The sequence below is a fragment of the Onthophagus taurus genome, chromosome 1 (assembly GCF_036711975.1).
Source record: "Onthophagus taurus isolate NC chromosome 1, IU_Otau_3.0, whole genome shotgun sequence".
Classification (NCBI taxonomy): domain Eukaryota; kingdom Metazoa; phylum Arthropoda; class Insecta; order Coleoptera; family Scarabaeidae; genus Onthophagus; species Onthophagus taurus.
Window position 1 is genome coordinate 32,265,393 of NC_091966.1, and position 20,303 is coordinate 32,285,695.

Sequence of the window (20,303 nt, forward strand, 5' to 3'; positions counted from 1 at the left end):
CAAAGATATATAATACATGACGATATTGATTTCATTGAAGATTCCTTCAGCGAGTGGCCAACAAATTAGTTTGGGCTGCTGATAACATTGACATCAAGATTGTTCATGAGCATGAGGACATGGTGGCAAAAGGAGGGAGGAGCTATTAAAGTGCTAAAAAGAGAGTGCTAAAACCTGCGTGATAGAAGAAATTTTTACCTCTTTCTTTATGGTGAAAATTATGTTACATAGATTGTTTATTCTATTTTTTTTATTGTTTTTTAACACTTACTTATTCCATCAAAAAGTCATAAACAAAATAGGAACCATTTCTATTCTTATTACTAATAATATTTATCGACTGCACTCTATTAGGTACCCACCCCAATTCGTATTACTATAACTATAATAATAAATGTCAAAATTAACTCAACAGTTGGTGATATACCGACTGCGATTCATTAGGGGTTGCGTTTATAAATGGAAACAAAAAACATGGCCATGATGTTAGCGTACCCGAACAGTGAAAGGGGGAGAGTGTAATAATTGTCACCCCTTAATGGCTGAAACGACATCCCAGGGGAACCCAAGCCCCCAATCCCTTTCGTCGTCGATGTGTGACTTATGAACTCCCGCAATTAAAAAAGTTTCGCGATGCTGAAAATTCACGCCTAAAAAGGTGAAAATGCGATGCTGATGTTCAGCGGAAGCGACTCTTTTTTCCGCACAGTTGAATCGCTGAAAATTCAACCCCGTTTAATCCCTTAAAAATACAAACGTCCTCAACGGCAAATGTCACCGATGTCAAGTTTAACCTTATTTGGTAAGGTTTAACGCCTAAGTAAAAAAAAATATAGGTTCAACACATAATATTCATGATATTTTTTTTGCTGTGATCTTCGTGGAAAAGTTTTATATAAAATACCACACGGTTGAATTACAATGAAACCAGCCTGAAGGATCCGCTTCAGGGGAGTGAAGGAGAAAGGTATTTTTCTTTGGAAATCTGGCGGTATGCGAGATAGTCACCATCGCGACGGTTTCGTCGGGGATTCTAATGATGCCGCTAAGGAAGGAATACCGACTACAGCCGGAACAGCTGGTGGTTATCCCAAGGAGACCCTTTTAATAAAAGATGCTGCCTCGGTGCTCGCATTAATGGTAAACGCTGTGATAACGAAGATGGGATTTGGGAACGCGCTACCTGTATGAGAATACGTGTTCTTTCTTCCCTTTTCAAATTTACTTTCAAAAGAGAAGGAAACCAATTTAGACGGGAAACGTTTTTATTTTTAAAATGAAATGTTACGTTTAAATCTTATTACTTAAGTCGATAGGGAAACAACTTATTAATCACGTTCGATAAAAACCGCTGGTGTATCTATGAAACAATTTCACGTGTTCAAAAGTGCCGGGTGTACGTTGACGGAATATTTTAAACTTCAGGCAGGGTTTGTGGAAGTTAATTAAGTTTTTTGAACGCAGTCGGTGTTCATGTGCGGTTGACCAGGAACACAATTAGCGGTGTACTTTTCGCGAAGCCGTTCTATACTTCTCGTGCGCTTTGTTTTGTGGCAATCCAACTTTTGCGCCATCGCCCTACCACAATTTTAATACAATTACAGACGTGTAGAGGACATCAAAGGAGCTCGCTACATGAAGATGCCATTTTACTGGCAATTGTGTGACCGACCCTTTGATGAACGCATGTAACAATTTTGTAGGTCATTTCCAACTTTTATGAAAGAGCCAACCTACGTACAAACTCACTACTGTTCAAAATTCCCAAACGAATAGTCGCTAATTAAAGAAACGCCCTTGGGCATGACCGAGAATAGATGCGAAAAAGCCTCCGTTTTTCAAACTTTATGCCGCACCCCTGTGACAATACCAGATCTCCATTGGATGACTGTGAATATTCAGTTCGTTCCGTGTTTTAATTTGAAAGCGCGCCAGAGACCTTTTTTATACTTTTCCCGATGTATATGCATAACCTATTCATGAATCCTACCGTAATCAACGTTGAAAAAATAAGTTTGTTTGTTCTCTGGTGTGCTTGTACTAACCACATAGTGGAATAGAAAAGCGTTAATGGGCCATTCGAACCTTGGCTCTGAAGCGACTAAATGAACTCGTCACAAGGGAACTAATAACAGTTTTTAACCGAAAGTGTTTTTTAATAGCAAAAATTGAAGTTGTTAAATGAGGATAATAGTTTTTTTAATGGATACTCGAAACAAAATCGATTACAGTTTTATATTTAAATTGCATTCGTAAAGTTTACACCATGAACGCTCGTTTACCCCCCGATTGAATTTCGAATACGAAACGAGCTGCAAGTTAACAAAGGGATAAAACATTCCGAATATATTGCAATTACACGTGCTAACGTAAACGTTGGCGCTCGAAAACGGTTCGCGCCCGTTGCAAAAACGGCTCCGCTACGTCAACGCACAAAAAGTGGCGTTTCCATTAATCTCACCGGCGGCATTCCGGCAACAACTTCCATCCGGACAACCGTTTGCACAAGTGGAAACCCCACCATCGTTTCGATGGTGCCGTATCAATCTTGCCCACTTTAATAGAACTGTCCCCGTATTAATCGACCGCTTTAAATACGATGTACACGCGCCATTCCGTTTGTTTGGCGCCCCTGTGCAGTTGACTAACCGCATCTGCAGCGATGCCATCGATTACACGCCCGGATCGGGAACCTCGTCCCTGTTGTTCGCCGGCCGCAGCCGCAAATTGTTAAGTGACTCTCACCGGAGCAGAAAATGGTGATATAGTCGGGCCAATGAGGGGGGATCCAGCTATCCGTGTAATACTACAACCCCATGTATGCATATTTGTAACATACTCTGCATACCGGGTGTTAAACTTAATCTAAACTATAAACCGAAATATTTTACTCCATCTCAAATTGTTTATAAAGATTTTGGGAATATTTAGGAAAATGAACAGTTTTTGCTTAGTAACATTAAGATCATGACTATACTTACACTGCGATTACTTTTATCAATTTTTTAATGCAATTTATTTCATACTTCGTTGCGTCAATTTAAAACGTGATTATTAGAAGGTCTGCAACCACTTAAGTTTCTGTACAACTTTCATTAAAGAATGTATACCTCAATCAATTAATGAAATGGGTTTTTGATTAATTCTTCGCAGTATTTTATTTCTTCATGGCCGCTTTTTTCAGCAATTCGTTAATAGCAATGATTATAGTCTTTTACTCCTCTAGGTTGGTGTGTTGCAAATGTATGACGAACTATGGAAGGTTTTAAGTATTACTGTGATATTATGTATTTATGTGCTTTTAAGAGTATATCAGTTTCAAACCCTTAATTCTCGCCACCAGACTGTGGCGAGAATGGAAGGAGAGAAGTTGCCAAAGAGGTTCGTAGACAGGAATGTATGGGAAAAGACCAGTGGTGAGATCTCAGAATCAATGGGAACATGAAATACAGGAGGATGCACGTCAAGCACTGTTGCCAATTTCTACATTTCTACATGATCAATCACATGATTTACATGAAAGGATCTATCAAGATTGTTACACACTGTTCTCCTTTCTCTCTTCCCTCACTTCTGTTGTTGAATGCCTCAATCTGACATTACATTCCTTACTCTCCCGGTATACACACCTTCTTACACCTGCTCTAATCTCCTTAAAACACTCTCTTCAAACGCTTGTTATCACAGCTCTAAAACACCTCCCAAACTTTCTTCATACTTTGTAACCTTTCTCACCGCATTAACTTATTTTCTCCATCTTAAATGCCCGTCAATCTTCCGTCAATATCTCTCTCGAATGCCCTCCACCAACTTGTGCTTTTTCTAACTCCATATCTCCACCCCGTACATTTCCATACTTTTAACAACTGATTACTACCTAATCGTAAAACATTACTATCCTTTTCCTTTATTCTAACTTCTCCCGAATATTCTTTTAATGAATATTCCTCCAGTTACATATCTTACCAAGTAATTTGTTCATCAATAATAGAGGAAAATAATGTTAACAATTAATTTTAATATTAATTTTGACGGTCTTAGTGTGATCATAAGTATAATTTAAAATTAATTAAGGGGATGTGGTTGGGGTGGGTGACAAGGTGACGTCTTGGAGACCTGAAAATAAAGATAACTTTTTGCAATATTTATGCAGGAAAAGGTTTCTTAAAACGGGTTGTAGATTTTTAATAAGCAGCTTTTCCAGTTTTAAAAAAGTATTTTATATATTAACAGTTATTAAAATTGCACCCGCTAGATGTCTGTTAGGCTTGCAAATCGTACAGAGTCAATTGGTGTACAGGATTTCTCCTAAACTAGAAACCGAATGATCAAATTTCGAGTACGATTATTTTTCTAATCTCAAAAACTAGGGAACTACGTAGGATTTAAAAAAAAAAATTCATTTTTGAAGAAATGTGCCAATTACAAGAAATGTCATATTTATTGATAAAAAACATGCATAAAAATGGTTGTAACACATTGTCATGAATGAAATGAAAAAATTTTGAAGTTGAAATGAAATAATTTATCTGTACTTTGAAGGACTGAATTTGTGAAAAAATAAATCAAAGATACCCATCGAAGGGGTGTCGACTTAATTGACATGTAGTCATAACTAGATAATATTTTTAAATTTATATTAGTCTATGAAAACCACTCAATGCAATATGTTCAATTTCGTGCTATCAAAAGTTAACGAGCAAAAAACGTTGCACATCACCTAATTATTAATTATTTTTACTATGGCCATTAGTTCATCATTCGATTCGTAAAAAAAGCTTGTTCAATAAGGCAGGATTTAATTAACATTCATCTTTGCAAAATCATGCTAACCGACACTCAGGTGGAACGTGCTAATAAGGATATACAAAATAAATGGTCTGAAAGCTTGCGCTTTTTGTTACTTATTAAAAGACGGGACGTTTCATGAAGGTATCAAGTGAAATAGGGAAACAATGTTTAGAATGCATTTAAAAGTAGCATTCTCGAATGACTATCGAACATCTTAAAACCGAAGAAGAGCTCTAGACTTTAATTGAGGTAGTTAATGTGAACGATCCATTGTAAAATGAACTTCTATCTGAAGTCAATATAAAACCCAGTACAGAAAAAGCAACGGTTCCCGAATACATATTTTAAGAAGGGAAGAATAAGGATAAAGATATAAAGTGATTAGCACTGCGTTATATAAATATCCTTCTGATAAAGTGGGTGAAATAGTGAAGTTAGAAGTATCAGATGTTGACAGAGCAATAAGTGCATCACAAAATTTATTAGCGATATTAATAATAATAATAAACAATATTTATTGGTTCACATAATAACAGTAAATACACTGGATATATACAAATTAATTCGAAACAATGAACCAAAGAGGATTGAGTCAGTTTGGCTAACACCAATCAATGGTGTAAGCCTACTGTTTTTCATCAACCCTCAAATTAAATTACATACTACTAGTAGAAATTAAACTAAACGACACAATACGATGTACGTCGCAGAATCAAAAGAAAAAGAAAAAGAGAGAAAAAAGAACAAAACCAAAATGAAATGAGATGAGAAAAAAATAAAATATAATATAATGTATAACTAAAATAAAAGTAAAACAAATTCCTTACATATAATATAAATTATAGTATAATAATTATAATATAAATTTGTAGAAAGAAAACAAATAGAAAAAGAAAAGAAAAGAAAGGGCAGCGAAGGAAGACAGAGAGAATAGAAGAGAATAGAGAATAAGAAAAAAGAAAAGAAAAAAGAAAGGTCTACTCAAAACCATTTTGTTGGTTAAGCAAAAGTTTAACTTAGGGATATTTAAATTGTATTTTTTATAACTTGACGATATGACAGATTTAGTAGTATCGCTTTGAAAAAATGATAGAAAACCATCCCTTTTTGAAAGTCAGCGATATTAACGTAATGTAAGAGATAAAGCAAGTCTTAGAAATATATTATGATTTTGTCACTAAAATTCTAGTGAATTTAAACCTTTAAATATATATATATATAAGTTTCTAGTAAAGAGAAGTAACAAGTATTTCTTGAAAACATGTTTTATGTTCTAGAATATGGGTTTTAAAAATAAATGTATTCTCTCTACTTAGGATTTACATTCAACAAGACATGTTACTTCCTTATTCAAATTTAATTCATGCTTGATCCACTAAATTAATAATCATATATAATAACGGTATTCTTGTTGGTGTATATATAATACCCAGTAATTAAACAAAATCGCCGGTTTATTACGTTTACCATAACATATTCACGGTAAGAAAGTTTTCTTACGCTGATATGAAAGCAATGTGTGGAAAGGAGGCAGAATATCTGAACACTAAGTACGACAAAGTCGACCAGCTTTCTTCCTCAGACTTGCCAAATCGAAAATGAAAGATTTGGAATCGATTCCTACCTAGTTTAGGTACTCAAATGTTGATTTCCGCTCGAAACTGACTTTTATACTTTTATAATCTAACACTATGAACTGTATTGAAATATTTATTATGCATTCAATATTTTTGGTTTTAAATGTTTTATATATTACCTTTGGTAAATTTTCAAATAAAGTGAATTAATTCACTATCTATAGACATATTTAACAAATGCCTCATTATGGTCCGTGTAAAGGGGAGAGTAAACAATAATAATAAACAATAATTGCCATTTAGCAATTTCCTATATATGCCCAATGAACTGTAAATAATTTTAAATCACTAGTCTTCTAAAACCTTTACCATACAAGCCACATTTGAATTTGTACGAGTAAATTTTAAGGTTCAGCAAGCTTTTTAATGTTTAATTCATAACAACAATAGTTCCTCTAATCTTTGAAAACATATAATCTCAATTTCTCTTCAATTGTAATATTAAATAATGTGTTCGTTGTTGTTTGAAAATTGATCACCCTGTATATTTAGATCGATTAGTATACGCGTCGCGCACCGATGCACCGTTAATTGCTTTGCGGCGACGCAACTCGTCCCGGTATCTGCACGCTTAATGGTCTAACGAGTTGTTTAAAACGCGATTAGGTACGTGCGTGGACGCCGTTTGTAGGTTTTGCGGTCAGCCCTTAATGCGATCATTAGGGCCTAGCTGTACTGCATGGATTGAAAATAAACGTTCACTCTATTTTTATTCCTCCCGCTTCACATGCCTTCATTAGCGCCGATAGTATCGTCTCATTACCATTGTGATCACCTCTTTTTAGTTATCTACGTGATTATTAATGGAATTCATCAACAATTCTATTGATTTTTAGCAATCTATGAACAAAATAAGATTCATTTTGTAGCTGAAAACATAAATCTTTTCCTTTCCCTCTTTTCTAGATTGCGGGTTGAGAAAGCTGGGGGTGGTTGGTGTCCAAAACAGCAGGTGGAAAGAGGGATTAGAGAGTACATCCAAGTAGACCTTGGGTCGGTTCACGTGGTAACCGGGGTCCAAACGCAGGGTCGTTACGATAGGGGTCGAGGTCAGGAGTACGCGGAAGAGTATACGGTGGAGTACTGGAGACCGGAGTTTGGAGATCAGTGGAAAGAGTACAAACGTTGGGATGGAAAACAGGTATGTACGGTAGGCAAATCGCAACGTAAACACTTCCCTTTTGAACAGCCCCCGATTGCAGGTTAATTCGAATCGCGCTCTCGCTCGATTCCATTCTAAATACGCAAACGATGGCAAAATTCCAAGCTCAGGTAGAACCTACCTCCTGAACGAAGCCGATTCAACCGGGGGATAATATAAGGGGGATGGTAGAAGAATTCCAATGATTTCCCATTAATTTTGTTTGTGGGCGGGGATGGAAATCTGGAAAAATGGGGTAATTTATGATCCACGGCGAAAACTGTGGTAGGCGAAAATAGGTTAATCGATAAATCTGCAGATTTTAGTATTAATTAAAGATATGGACAGTACAATTTAGGAACAAAGAGTTTGTGCATAATAATGATATTTTCATGTCGCATTTACTAATTAACAGAGGAGAACGATGATTAAAGTACGTAATCCGTTTAGCATTACTCCATCAATGACCCGCGTTGTAACCTATTAGTGGAGTTTAACTAACGCGCATTACCCTTCACGAAACGAAAATTATTACTAATAATATAGCGTGTATATAATTAATGGTTACGTTTAGTTCATTCCCGAAAATACCATGTTTTAACAGGTTTATTTAAGATATAAACCTATGTTATTAGTCAATGATTAACAACCTGCTTAGTAGTTAATTCCCGTCAAAAAGAAAACTGATTATTTTAATCTGTTAAGAGTTTTACACAGTCTAAAATCACTAAAAATCATCTAATATTAACTCAACGAAAGTTCAAAGTCCGAAATCCGTAGTTTTCGAAAAAAAGATAATTGGATTGCGGACAGTTGCGGTAATCCTTAAACGAACCACCTGAATCGTAAGAAAGACCATGGTCCTGAGACGGTATTAGGGTCGGGGACGTGTGCGGCTTGGGGAATTGGTATAAAACTCATTTCTCGGTGAACGTAGAGTTTACAAAGAAACCACTGAATTTCCGCGATCTTTAATCTCGTCAGATTGTCCCCGACCGCAAACACAATACAAGTCGATGATATCTGTTAAACGCCACCCCCGTATTCTTTACTGACCTACCTTCGAAGCTGTTCTTGTGGAATTTCTCTTTTCCAAATTGTTCTTTTACTTTATTATTGACATAAAAGAAAATCTTATTGTTTTCGCACAATAGATTTTTATGGTGAAAACACTTACTAATTTACCATTGTAAATGGAATCATAAAAAATGTTATTTGCACATGTAGGAACCTAGCAAAACCAAACCCATTTGTTTCATAACCGTCACATGACAGGACGAACCGCATAGCGAATTGCAACGAGTTGCCACCGAAATTGTTCCCATCTGGTGTTCAGGTACTAATTAAAGCTCGCGAATCGTAGAATTTAGCGGCAATTATGCCCCGTTTTAATATTTCATCACCACGAATGATTGATAAATTTGCGTTAGTACGTTGACGCAATTTTTGGTTGCTCGATGACAAATCGGCTGCGACAAATCCTGAACTGTTACCGTCAATAATATGTATAGCATAAGCTTAAAATATCATTTATTTCATTAATTAACGTAAACAAAATTGACATTGTTATCTACAGTGATACAATAAAGTCTACTTACACCCCAGAAAATGATAATATCTTAGCTCCTGAAATATATTTCAATGAAATTTTTAAACGAAGGATATTAGAAGTTAATATTATTTTAATATATTACATAAAAATGTATAACTTATTATTTATAATGAAAAACACAAAACAATCATATTTATAACTCAAAAAAGTCTACTGAGCTATAACTGAGATATAGAGATAAGCGGACAACAATCCGACAACTACCGTGGTTGACATAGCCAAATCACTCGCGGCATCAAAATCTATAACCATAAATCCCGAAACAGTTCGACTTGTGCTACGAAGTGAAGAATATAGCAGTAGAGTTCCCAGAAAAAAGCCATTTATATCGGAAACGAATGCGAAAAAAACAGTCGATTTTGCTAAATTACATGAGCAAAAGGATACTGTCTGGCATACTGTTATATTTTCGGGTGAAAGGAAATTCAATATTTTCGGTTATGGTGGTACAACAAAAGTATGGACAAAGAAAAACAAAGAGATGAATAAGGTATATACGTGATGGTATGGGGTTGCATGTCAGGGTCTGGTGTAGGAAATTTAGAGTTTATTAAAGACAATAATGGACCGCCATATATATCTAAACATATTGCGAACTAATTTAAAAAAATCGGTCAATAAATTAGACAATAATGATCCCAAGCAGACAGCATATTATACATATTAATTTTAGTATATAAATTTCGACTAGTTTTGATTGTTAATGATATAGTATGTATAAGAGTAACCTACTCTATGTAGACATTTTTGAGTTAAAGATATGAATATGTTCTGTGTTCTCCATGATTAATAATAATTTATATAGTTTTTACGTAAAATATGGAAATAATATAGACTTCTTGCATCTTTTGTTAAAAAATTTCATTGAATTACATTTCAGAAGCTTAGATGTTATCATTTTGTGGGGTGTACGTAGACTTTATTGTATTACTGTATATTCGTGTCGACGAATTGTGTGCTTTTCAATGTCAACTCGTATGCATTTAAATAAGAAAAAACTATAAAGGTGCGGCTAGAAGCGCACATCGCGTCATTAGGGATGATTGGATTTTTTTAGTTGTACTACCGGCAGACAGGTCGAAGTTAATAAACTCTGGGACCACTATGCATATTGCCTTTTAACACGTTAAACGTTTACGATTTGCAGTCATTATTCCACGTCGCCAAGCCGCAAAGGGCGTGCGTGTATCGGGAAAACCTGGCAGCCATCAAGATCAGTTTTTGTTGCAGCCTCGTTCCCGTGCCCCGCGACATTAAATTTAATAAAGACTATAAAATACGTCCGGGACTGATTTATGTCGCGTAGTATTTGTGCTCACGTTATCGCGCTGAAACACGTCAACCGGACATGCGACTCACTCGTTGAATGACTAATTCAGATATAAGATACATTGAAAAGTGTAAAAGGTACTATTAAAATCAATACATAGTTACAACAATTGTATTATATATTAATCATATTTTCTATTAAGAACATTAAATCAAATAAATTCATTCTAAAACAAAGTAGTTGTCTTAAAGATAAAGCCATCATCTGGTGCACTTGTAGAATCATCGCAACACATTCGCCAAAATTAAAAAATTAGATATGTCAAAGAGTTGTATAATTAATTAGCAGACACTCTATAACATCTAATATGTCTAATATGATGCAATAAAATTACGAGCGCGCTGTAGGTACACCCCTGGGGAAGGCGATGACAAGATGCAACACGTACACATCAGCTGTGTAGGAGTGCTCGTTGTTGCAATAAATTCGCAATAAGTGCGCCCTTGAAGTTCTACTATATTAACATTATTAGCTGGTGGAGATGTTCTGATACTCCACTACAGTTATTAGATTACACTTTTTAAAATGAGCATGATATTACTTATTCGGAATTACCTATTCAAGGCTCACGAATACGTCAAGTTATTTGCGTGAGCTTCGAGGATTAAACTTGAGTATTAAAGAGGAGTAGATCGGTTATATCTATACACCATTCGCGAAATACAGAAGAAAACGAGAAGTATGCAGATTGGTTAACCTTGCCATATCTTTTACTCACAATTATTTAAAACGTAGCTAGTCGACTCAATTTATATAAGGACAAAAAAATAATTTTTGATTTGATTCTATAAATTCATACTTTTTGAAAACAAGAGAATACGGAAAGCAGAATAAGAAAATAGTGCGTATGCGGAGTTAGCCCCCATTTTACTAGCCCACAATTAGATACGATTTTACAGGTATAGTCTTTTGATTATAACAAGAGAACCACTGAACCAATTTTGATAAACAATGTCTTATTCGAAAGATGAATCCTTAGCCAATAAAAGTGGAATCGACCAGATTTTCGGATTTTTCAGAATCGATTATCAAGATCTATAGTCATTCGACTCGTCATAGTTTTTTCTATTGAAATCACAAAAGCCCGATCTCGATTCTTTCCAGTTAACTTTGTACAGCCCTCGGAATGACACCGTGTTCGGCTGGTTGTTTATGCACGTATGTACCCCCGAAAGTCTAGCCCCCAATAATAAAAAATTAATTTGTATTAAATTGATTATAACTAGAGGACGGTTTGATGGGTTTTAAAGTTTTACATCTCAGTCGAAAGCTTGCGGTTAGCTAAATGCAGTTGTTGAAATGCTCGATTCGACATATTTAAGCATTTTGATTAAAACACAAAAAACTAACTAATCAAACACATCAACTATCTCCTTAATTAATTGATCAATTTTAGTCATCAATGTCTCGATCGAAACTATGATCCACAATAAATGTAAAGGCGAAAATTTACTAATTACCTACGAACGGTTATTTAAATGCCTCCACGTATCTACCGACTGGAAGTCTAGCCCCCAATAAGAAAATTAATTAATTTTGATTAAAGTCGCTATAACTAAAAAACTGTTTGACCGATTTTAAAGTTATATAACTCTGGCTGAATGTAGAAGTTATAAAAGTTAAATTAGCATGGCGTATACACGCATAACATTGTAGTACATGAAACTGTAAGTGCATTTTTCTCGAAATATCCTTTTTACAACTGGTTAACACGATTCCTAAGAAACTACTCATTCGATTAACTTGAAATTTGAACTGAACTTTCAAATAGCATCTTTCTATCGTATGACCCACAGAGAAACTGATATATACATATAGTTTTTTTTTGCAATAAACTTATCAATTTCAAGAATAAAATCGATTATTTAATTTGACTGGGCGCCATTTTGCCAATAATGTTTTTTTGCTTAGTTCTATTAGTTCAAACGATAATCAGAAGTATATAGAAAAGAGCATCATTTGATTTTTGAGTGTCAAATCATTTCAAGGATAGATATTGTGTCAACCAGCAACTTACACAATCCACGCACCAATTTGGGGAACAATGTAAAGATTATTTTCTATAAACAATTCTTTTTAAATAAGTAAATATATCATGAAAACATATGTAAAAGATTAAATTGAAATACCACATAATTTGGCAGCCAAAAATTTCCAAAGAAATCATTTTATTTAATACAAAAAAAGAGACTCCCCCTTAAAAAACTTGAATTAGATTATACTAGTATTATTTGGACTGGTTTACACTCAATTTCAAATTATTTCATGTTTTGACAATGTTAATAATTAAAGCTTTATAATTTTTCGAGCACAAAATGCAAAAATGTATTGAATGGTACCGTTTTTCAAGAACAAGTTCTTCCAATGAGTAGCGTTCAAACGGTTTTTATTACACCGTTCAAATCGCGAATTATGCCGATATGTTTTGGTAAATTAATAAAATTGAAAACGACTCACCGAATGGATGTTGTTTCTCTTGGATTTTATTTCGAAGCTCAGCTGGCAAGAAAAAATAAATTAATTTATTTTGACAAAAAAAATGAATTAATACGACACCTTTTAACATCCATAAAATAGCAATCCGATGATCTCAACATCACTAATATCACCTAACACTTAGCATAATTATAGCGCGTATTTATCACTTAATTCAAGTAATAAGTTTTACTTTTCTAAACTACTTTGTCACCCTTAAATGCCCGCACATCAACTAAAACGCGTTATTGGCGAATCAACTTCCAAACATACCCTCCTTAATTTATTGTGTGAAGAAGGAATACTGGAGGTAAATAAACAAAAAATGTAAAGACGACGGGGCGAAGCGGTTTTAAATCGTTTTTTTGGTTTTAAAACTCAACCTTTCAATAAAAAAATTACTCGTTTTCTCGAAACATTTCAAATAAAACTTACGTCATTTTACTAAAATAAAACGCACTAATCGAATTTCAATGCTTAACACTTCCTGCAAAAGATTCAGATGCCCAACAAATAATTAAAACGAAGCAGCCAAGACGTTGGATTATGCATCATCCCTTATTTTTTGTGTCATGAAATATAAATTTGAAAAAAATCGTATCTCAAGAACGAATTGATATGTCATCATGAAATACAGAACATTTTGAACAATTACTATAATTACTACAATTTACTTACTGTTTCATGACGATATCTCAAATAGTTTTCGAGATATGATTTTTTATAAACGATTACTACAAGATAATCTTCTCAAGTGTCTAAGGTTAAATTTAAAAAATTGCTACAGCTACATTTATAAGAACAAACGAATAATTTTTGGTGTGTTGAATCTTTATTAGATTTGCTTTAAATCAATTCTTATTTTATAACGATATCTCAATTAAATTTTGAGATATCACTTTGTAAAAATCATTCTTTTTGAATTTGGCTTCAATAATTAGATATACACAGTCGTATTCAAAAAATCATAACATCGACATATGTAAGAGTCAGGAAATGTTTTTTTACACAATAATTCTTAATTAAAATTACTTCAAATTCCTTACTATTTCATAATGATATCTCAAACAGTTCATCTCATGAATGATATTTTTAATATCGATAATGTAATCTTCTTCACTATGTAGAGTACGATTTAAAACAATGTTACTATTAAATTTATAAAAACCAAACAATAATTATTGGACGATGGTATCCTTATTAGATTAGCTTCAGAACGTTTCTTATTTTATCCTGATATTTCAATTAGTTCTTGAGCTATAATCGTTTGAATTCATTCTTTTTAAACCTAACTTCTATTCACTCATTATGATGATATCTCAAATATTTTGATATACCAGAAAATAATCGAATAGGATTGGTATAAAGATGTGTACTTACAGAAACATCAGCATGTGTTATCTTACAACCTGAATTACAAAAACCGTAAGAGAACCTGAAAAGTTCTAACAAATTATTTGGGTGGAATACCTTCTACAAATATATTTTGTTTTTTAACTTTTTTCTATTAATACTTCTTGCATACCGGTAATTCATAATAAAATTGTCTCTTTAAGATTAAGTAATTGATATTCCACTCTATTATAAGGGGGAGAATTGCAAAACTTATTGTCACTATCATTTCCAATTTGGCATCGATTTTGTTATCAAATAACCAAATCAGGTCAATACGATGTGACGGTCGAACGCCAATGTATCCGCAAACAGTCCCCCACAAAATTGATTCCGCTTATTGAGGGACGGATGGCGGTCAGATTTTTATTAGAGCGGTGATAATAAAAATTCAATCGCTGGCAACATAATCGGCTTTATTGCTGGACCGAAACCCTCGTGTATTCGGCAATAAAGACCTATCTCTGATTCCATTATAACCATTTTTAACGTTTCATCACGCCCCACAATAAGATAATAGTATTGATCACAATCTGAATACTGAAGGTTCAATCAAAAATTCCCCACGACAAAAAAAAATCCTTTCACTGCCTGATTAGTTCCAACTGTCGAAAAGAAAAGGGACAAAGAACGAGTTCTTCAGCGCGGCGAAACTGTAACAGTTAATTTTTCATTTCTGACATGGGCGAAAAGTTTTGGTCGCGACTGAAAGCGAGTCTTAATGATGCCCGTGAAAAGGTTGTTTGCATTTACGTGACCGAAATTCAAAGCAAGACCGAATAGCACCGAAGGGGATGAGGGACGTAGAAAAATGTCCACTCGGGAAGCGTAAAACAGGAAGGAAAACAATTACTCAAAAGAAACCATCCGCGGAATGTAGCCTGGGATTCGTTTAAATGCATAAAGTGCCCCTTCGGGCGCGAGCTCGGGCATGTTAAATATTCCCCTCATTTATCTGTCGCCCTCTCAATGCTACTACCTCAGACGTGTGTTTGCCCTTGCCTTCAAACCGGCCCATTGTTTCCACGTACGAGTAAATTCCACTAACATGAGAGGAAGATATTTGTTCTCTTGACGTTTGTTCTGGTATCCACTTGATAATATAAAAGACCTGCATGTTAAAATGTTCTCCCTGTAAAATTTTATTGAAATTTCTTCACTTCTTAAATAATAAAATAAAATTTTATAACCGATCAAATCATTTATCTGAGTAATTAGGGTACTAATAAGCACTCGGTGTAAATTTCATCCGTTACAGAAATTAATATTCCAGCGAACTGTTGATAACAATAGCTCGGAAGCGTTTCCAAACTAAACAAGGGCTAATTAACTAATTAACAGCAAACGAAGTGTACGCGAATTGCCTACCGATAACCGGTCCATCAGATAAGGTTGCTATTGTTGGAACCTATTTAGCTACTACCAATTGAATCAACTCCATTGTAAATCGGTTGCCAAATAGTGAGCTCTCCGGTCGGCAAAAACGAAATATCCCTCCTTAACACAATAACCCCGGCCATCGATCATCCCGAATGCATAAACGGAGAGGATCCGATACGGGCCTAATGAAGGAAATTCGATTATTAACTTAGCACAATGAGATAAACGCGGTAAATGACCCGAATTTCTTTCGTCGCATTGCGACCAAGAGAAGTTTATGTTTCCAGTCACGTTTCGAAAACTTTATCTTTCTGGACGTTTTGTATAACTTTTAAGTTTTTAAGCATAACTAAATATACAACAACACTGGGTTGTGCTATTTAGTTCTGAAAAAAAATTAAGATCATTTATTTTCTTTGCAGATTCTTCGTGGTAACAGTGATACGGCATCGGTAGAAAGTCACAAATTGATGCCTCCCGTATTCGCAAGTCGTGTAAGAGTTCTCCCTTACAGCGTTCACCGTAGAACGGTTTGTCTACGTCTTGAACTCTTAGGCTGCTTCTATGAAGGTAAGTAGCTGGTGCTCTTTATCTCCCTTTCCATCTCTCATGAACTATTCATGGTCTGTCACTCAATGTGCAACGGTCTCGCAATTAATTATGGAACAACCTACGCGCCGTACTCTTCGTCAAAACGTAATCTAGCATGGCAGCGTCGATTCTGGTCCAAGAGACGTTGCCTTTCTCCTCCAGTGTTGTGCACGTGACGTTGATTAATTTCCGGAAACCGAAAGGGGTTGCGCCTATGTATGGGTTTACTGAAAACTTTTTGATGCTACAAAGAATCGCTGCAATAATTTACGTACCTATAAAGTGGGGAAGTTCGAGTATAGGTGTCGTCTCCGTTGAGAGGAGGGACGGTTTTATTAAAAACTTTTAATCAGCAGTCTCCCGTGCGATCGTCCGGGCAGAAAGTAAAGTAGAGGAATGCTTATGAGCGAATACCTTTGTTCGGGGAGTTTATAAAGTATTTATCGACGTCGTGAAATACGGGCGCTCGAATATTTATATTTCTTTTTTTTTGCGGAGAAAGACCTTTTGACAGGAAAAGAAGAGAAGTTTCTTTTATACTTCTTTTTTTCAAATAAGAAGGATTTAAGTCCTCCAAAGATATTGGATACAGTTAATATTATATAAAACCTCCAGGAAATGCGAAACACATTTTCGTAATATCCAGTTTGAAATACTAAATTTCGCTTTAGTGTATTTACAATTTGTGATACGAGGTTTAAACATAAAAAAACGTGTAGCTACGAGTAAATAGCTGGAGTAATCGGGTGTTTGCAAAGCTAAAAGCCGACTAACTGCCCAGCAGGTGACCTGAAAACCGACATCAGCTCCGGACTTATCGAACGGTCACAAATTGCGCGCCGTTTTGCTGTAAAGATTAAAAACCGCGCTCAGTTTTATGAACGGAAATTAAATGTTTTACGAGATTGTTAAACGCGAGACATAAAATACCCATGTCCATTTCTAAAGCTTTAACTTTCATTACGTTTTAAATGCCATCCCATATATGTAAGTTTACTACAGTTAAACCTCAATATAACGGACTAATATGATAAAGGAAGTGTCCGTTATATGAAAAATTTGTAATTTGCACTTTAACGTGAGAACGTTTGAACCCGAAACTTTCTAGTTCTAGGCCTAGTGTTAGTTCTGCTTTAAGTTCAATAAAAATATACCACAATCTAGTGCTGAATAACAATTAAAACTAGAACTAACACTAGCATTAGAACTAACACTGGACCTAGAACTAGAAACATCCGGGTTTAGCCGTGCGTTTCTTAATAATAATAATTTGTTTCCAAAAAACTCAAAAGTTACAGGTCGTCAGATAGAGTAATTGTATTTCATTATGTAATTCACAACATTATAGAAAATATAATGATACAAAATATATGACCATATTTCTACAGCATCAGTTTGCCCGGCGAATCCATGAACTCGCTGATACGTAGTATGGGTTTTCACCAAAGTGCTCCCTAAATCTCTCTTTGTAATGGAGCATTGATGTAGTTGTATCTATAAGTTTGTTATAAAATTTTACGCCCTGGTAATATACCGATTGTTGACAGGTAGTCAGTCGGTGGTATGGAATTTGTAGAGATGAGTTGTTCCTCGTACTGTATTGATGATATTGCGCTCTACACCACACATCATTCATGTTTTTGTTTTATGAAAATAAAACATCTATAGATATACAGCGAATAGACAGTCATTATTTTTAATTCCTTAAACAATGGCTCTGACTGCTCTTTTTTGTGTTATAAATATTCGTTCAGCTCCTGGGAAACTTCCCCAGAACAACACTCTATAAAACATAATGCTTTGGAAATTCGAGTAATACACATCCATTGCTGTATATCGATCTGTCAATCTCTTCACTTTTCTTAGCTGGAAAACTACTGAACTGAGTTTCTTCCCAACTTCATGTATCTGTGCATTCCATTTCAGAGAATTCTCTAGGAGTACTCCCAGTAGATTAGCAGTTGTTGCATCAATGGATTTAGTGTGTACCTCAATTCTTTGTGTTTTTTCTCATTCAGTTGCAATCTATTAGCTTTAAACCAGTCAGAAGCAATCATCCGACTAAAAACTTCATCTTCTTTTAGCTTATCATAGGAAATCGCCTCGTTAACCATCTGCAAACATTATAGTACTGCATTTTTAAGGATTCAGGGAGATCATTAACATACAGCAAGAAAAAAATTGGTCCCAAGATGGATCCCTGCGGTACACCAATTCCAACCTTTTTAATAGTCGTCTTACAATTACCGTTTTGTACCAGTTGTCCTCGGTTTGTCAAGTAAACCGAGACTTTTTTTGACTCGTTGAAACCGTTGATAACATTCTTAAGTAGATCGATTATTGCTTTAGTTGTGGAGGATTTCTTTACATAACCATGTATGTATGTAGGAAAGCGGAGGGTATGCTACGCACACAGCACCTAGGCCCCAACGGGCCCCTTGTACATCCTCCTACACTGTCTCCGGCTACATCAACCAGCCTAAGGAATTTCCGAAGGCTAGGATACAGCTCAGAGGTGTGTTCCTGATGCCATCTGTGGTCGGCCATTCCTCTCCGAAGTCTCTCATTCTGAGGTCTTGCAGAGTGGGGCATTCACACAAGATGTGTCGGACCGTCTCCTCGCTCTCTTTACAGAGGCGACAGAGAGGACTAATAGCAAGCTTAAGGTTATAAAGATGCTTATTTACCTTACAGTGACCCGTGACGAGTCCCGTTACAGTTCGTAGAGCGTTTCTACCAAGCCTTACGAAAGACAAGGCTGCCTCTGCTGAAGGATAATGTAATACTTCCTTAGACAGATGGCAACCCTTAACCCTATCCCACCAGTTCATGAACTTTTTGTGGGTAAAATCTTTAATTATCTCAATCTGAGTTGATAAGGACGGAGCGATTATCGGTTCAGGCGAACATGGCGCTCGCTTGGCAGCCCTTTTGGCAAGCCTATCAGCGTGCTTGTTACCTGAACAAGTCGAGTGTCCTTTTATCCATTGAAGTATGACACAGTTATGCACTGCGGCCTTCTCCAATGTCAGATGACAACCCATAACAAGTCCTGAGGTAATTGTTATTCTACTCAGGGCTAAAATAGCTTGTCTACTGTCAGTATAAATTGTAAAAGTCTTACCTACCAAGTTGGATCTGACAATAACGTCAGCGGCAAGTTGTATGGCGATTAACTCCGCCTGTATGACGGTGGTACTTATACCTAAAGATTCAGATACGTGGAGTCGGAGATCGTACGAGAAGACTCCGGCTCCAGCTCCTTCCCGTCTCTTTGAACCATCAGTGTAGATTTTAAGGCTGTTTTTTACCTCTACTTCTGTGGAGCTTGGGTGGGTGAGATATTTCTTCGTAAAAATGTGTTGTAGGGGTGTAAAGTCCGTTACACACTCCAGAATTGGTGAGTAATCCACCATTTCATTCCAGAGATTGGCATTTTTACTATTTCTCTCACCCATTAGAATACCTGCTGCTCGCAGTCGAGTCATGGTCACCAATGCCACCTCTTGGATGAACAAATGAAGTGGCGTTAGGTTTAACATGTTTTCCATGGCTGCAGTGGGGGTAGTCCGCAGCGCACCTGTAACATACAAACACGCAAGTCTCTGTACTTTATTAAGTGCAGTAGTGGATGTAGACTGAAGGGTCTTTGACCACCATACTACTGCACCATAAGTAAGCATAGGTCGGATTACAGCCGTGTAAATCCAGAGGGCATTTCTGGGTGACAAACCCCATGTCTTACCTATAGCCCTCCGGCATTGACCGAATGCAACGTACGCTTTTTTTACTCTATTATCTAGGTGGGCTCTCCATGTCATTTTATTGTCAAGTGTGATGCCCAGATATTTAACTTCTTTTGACAATACCAATGGAGTATCAGCAAGGGATGGCATTCTGGGATTGCCAACCTTCCTCATCCGTGTGAAAAGAATCAACTCTGTCTTCTTAGGA

The 20,303-nt window shown here is 35.7% G+C and overlaps 1 protein-coding gene across 4 annotated transcripts in view; it reads left to right on the forward strand.

Annotated features, from left to right (window-relative positions):
• LOC111415884 (discoidin domain-containing receptor 2-like) overlaps nucleotides 1-20,303 on the forward strand; it is a 177,954-nt gene that overhangs the window by 127,126 nt on the left and 30,525 nt on the right. For all 4 annotated transcript variants that reach the window (XM_071199831.1, XM_071199829.1, XM_071199827.1 and 1 more), the window contains 2 exons: nucleotides 7,335-7,569; nucleotides 16,181-16,328. In XM_071199831.1, the coding sequence (XP_071055932.1) occupies nucleotides 7,335-7,569; nucleotides 16,181-16,328 (383 nt within the window). The remainder of the gene's footprint in view (nucleotides 1-7,334; nucleotides 7,570-16,180; nucleotides 16,329-20,303) is intronic.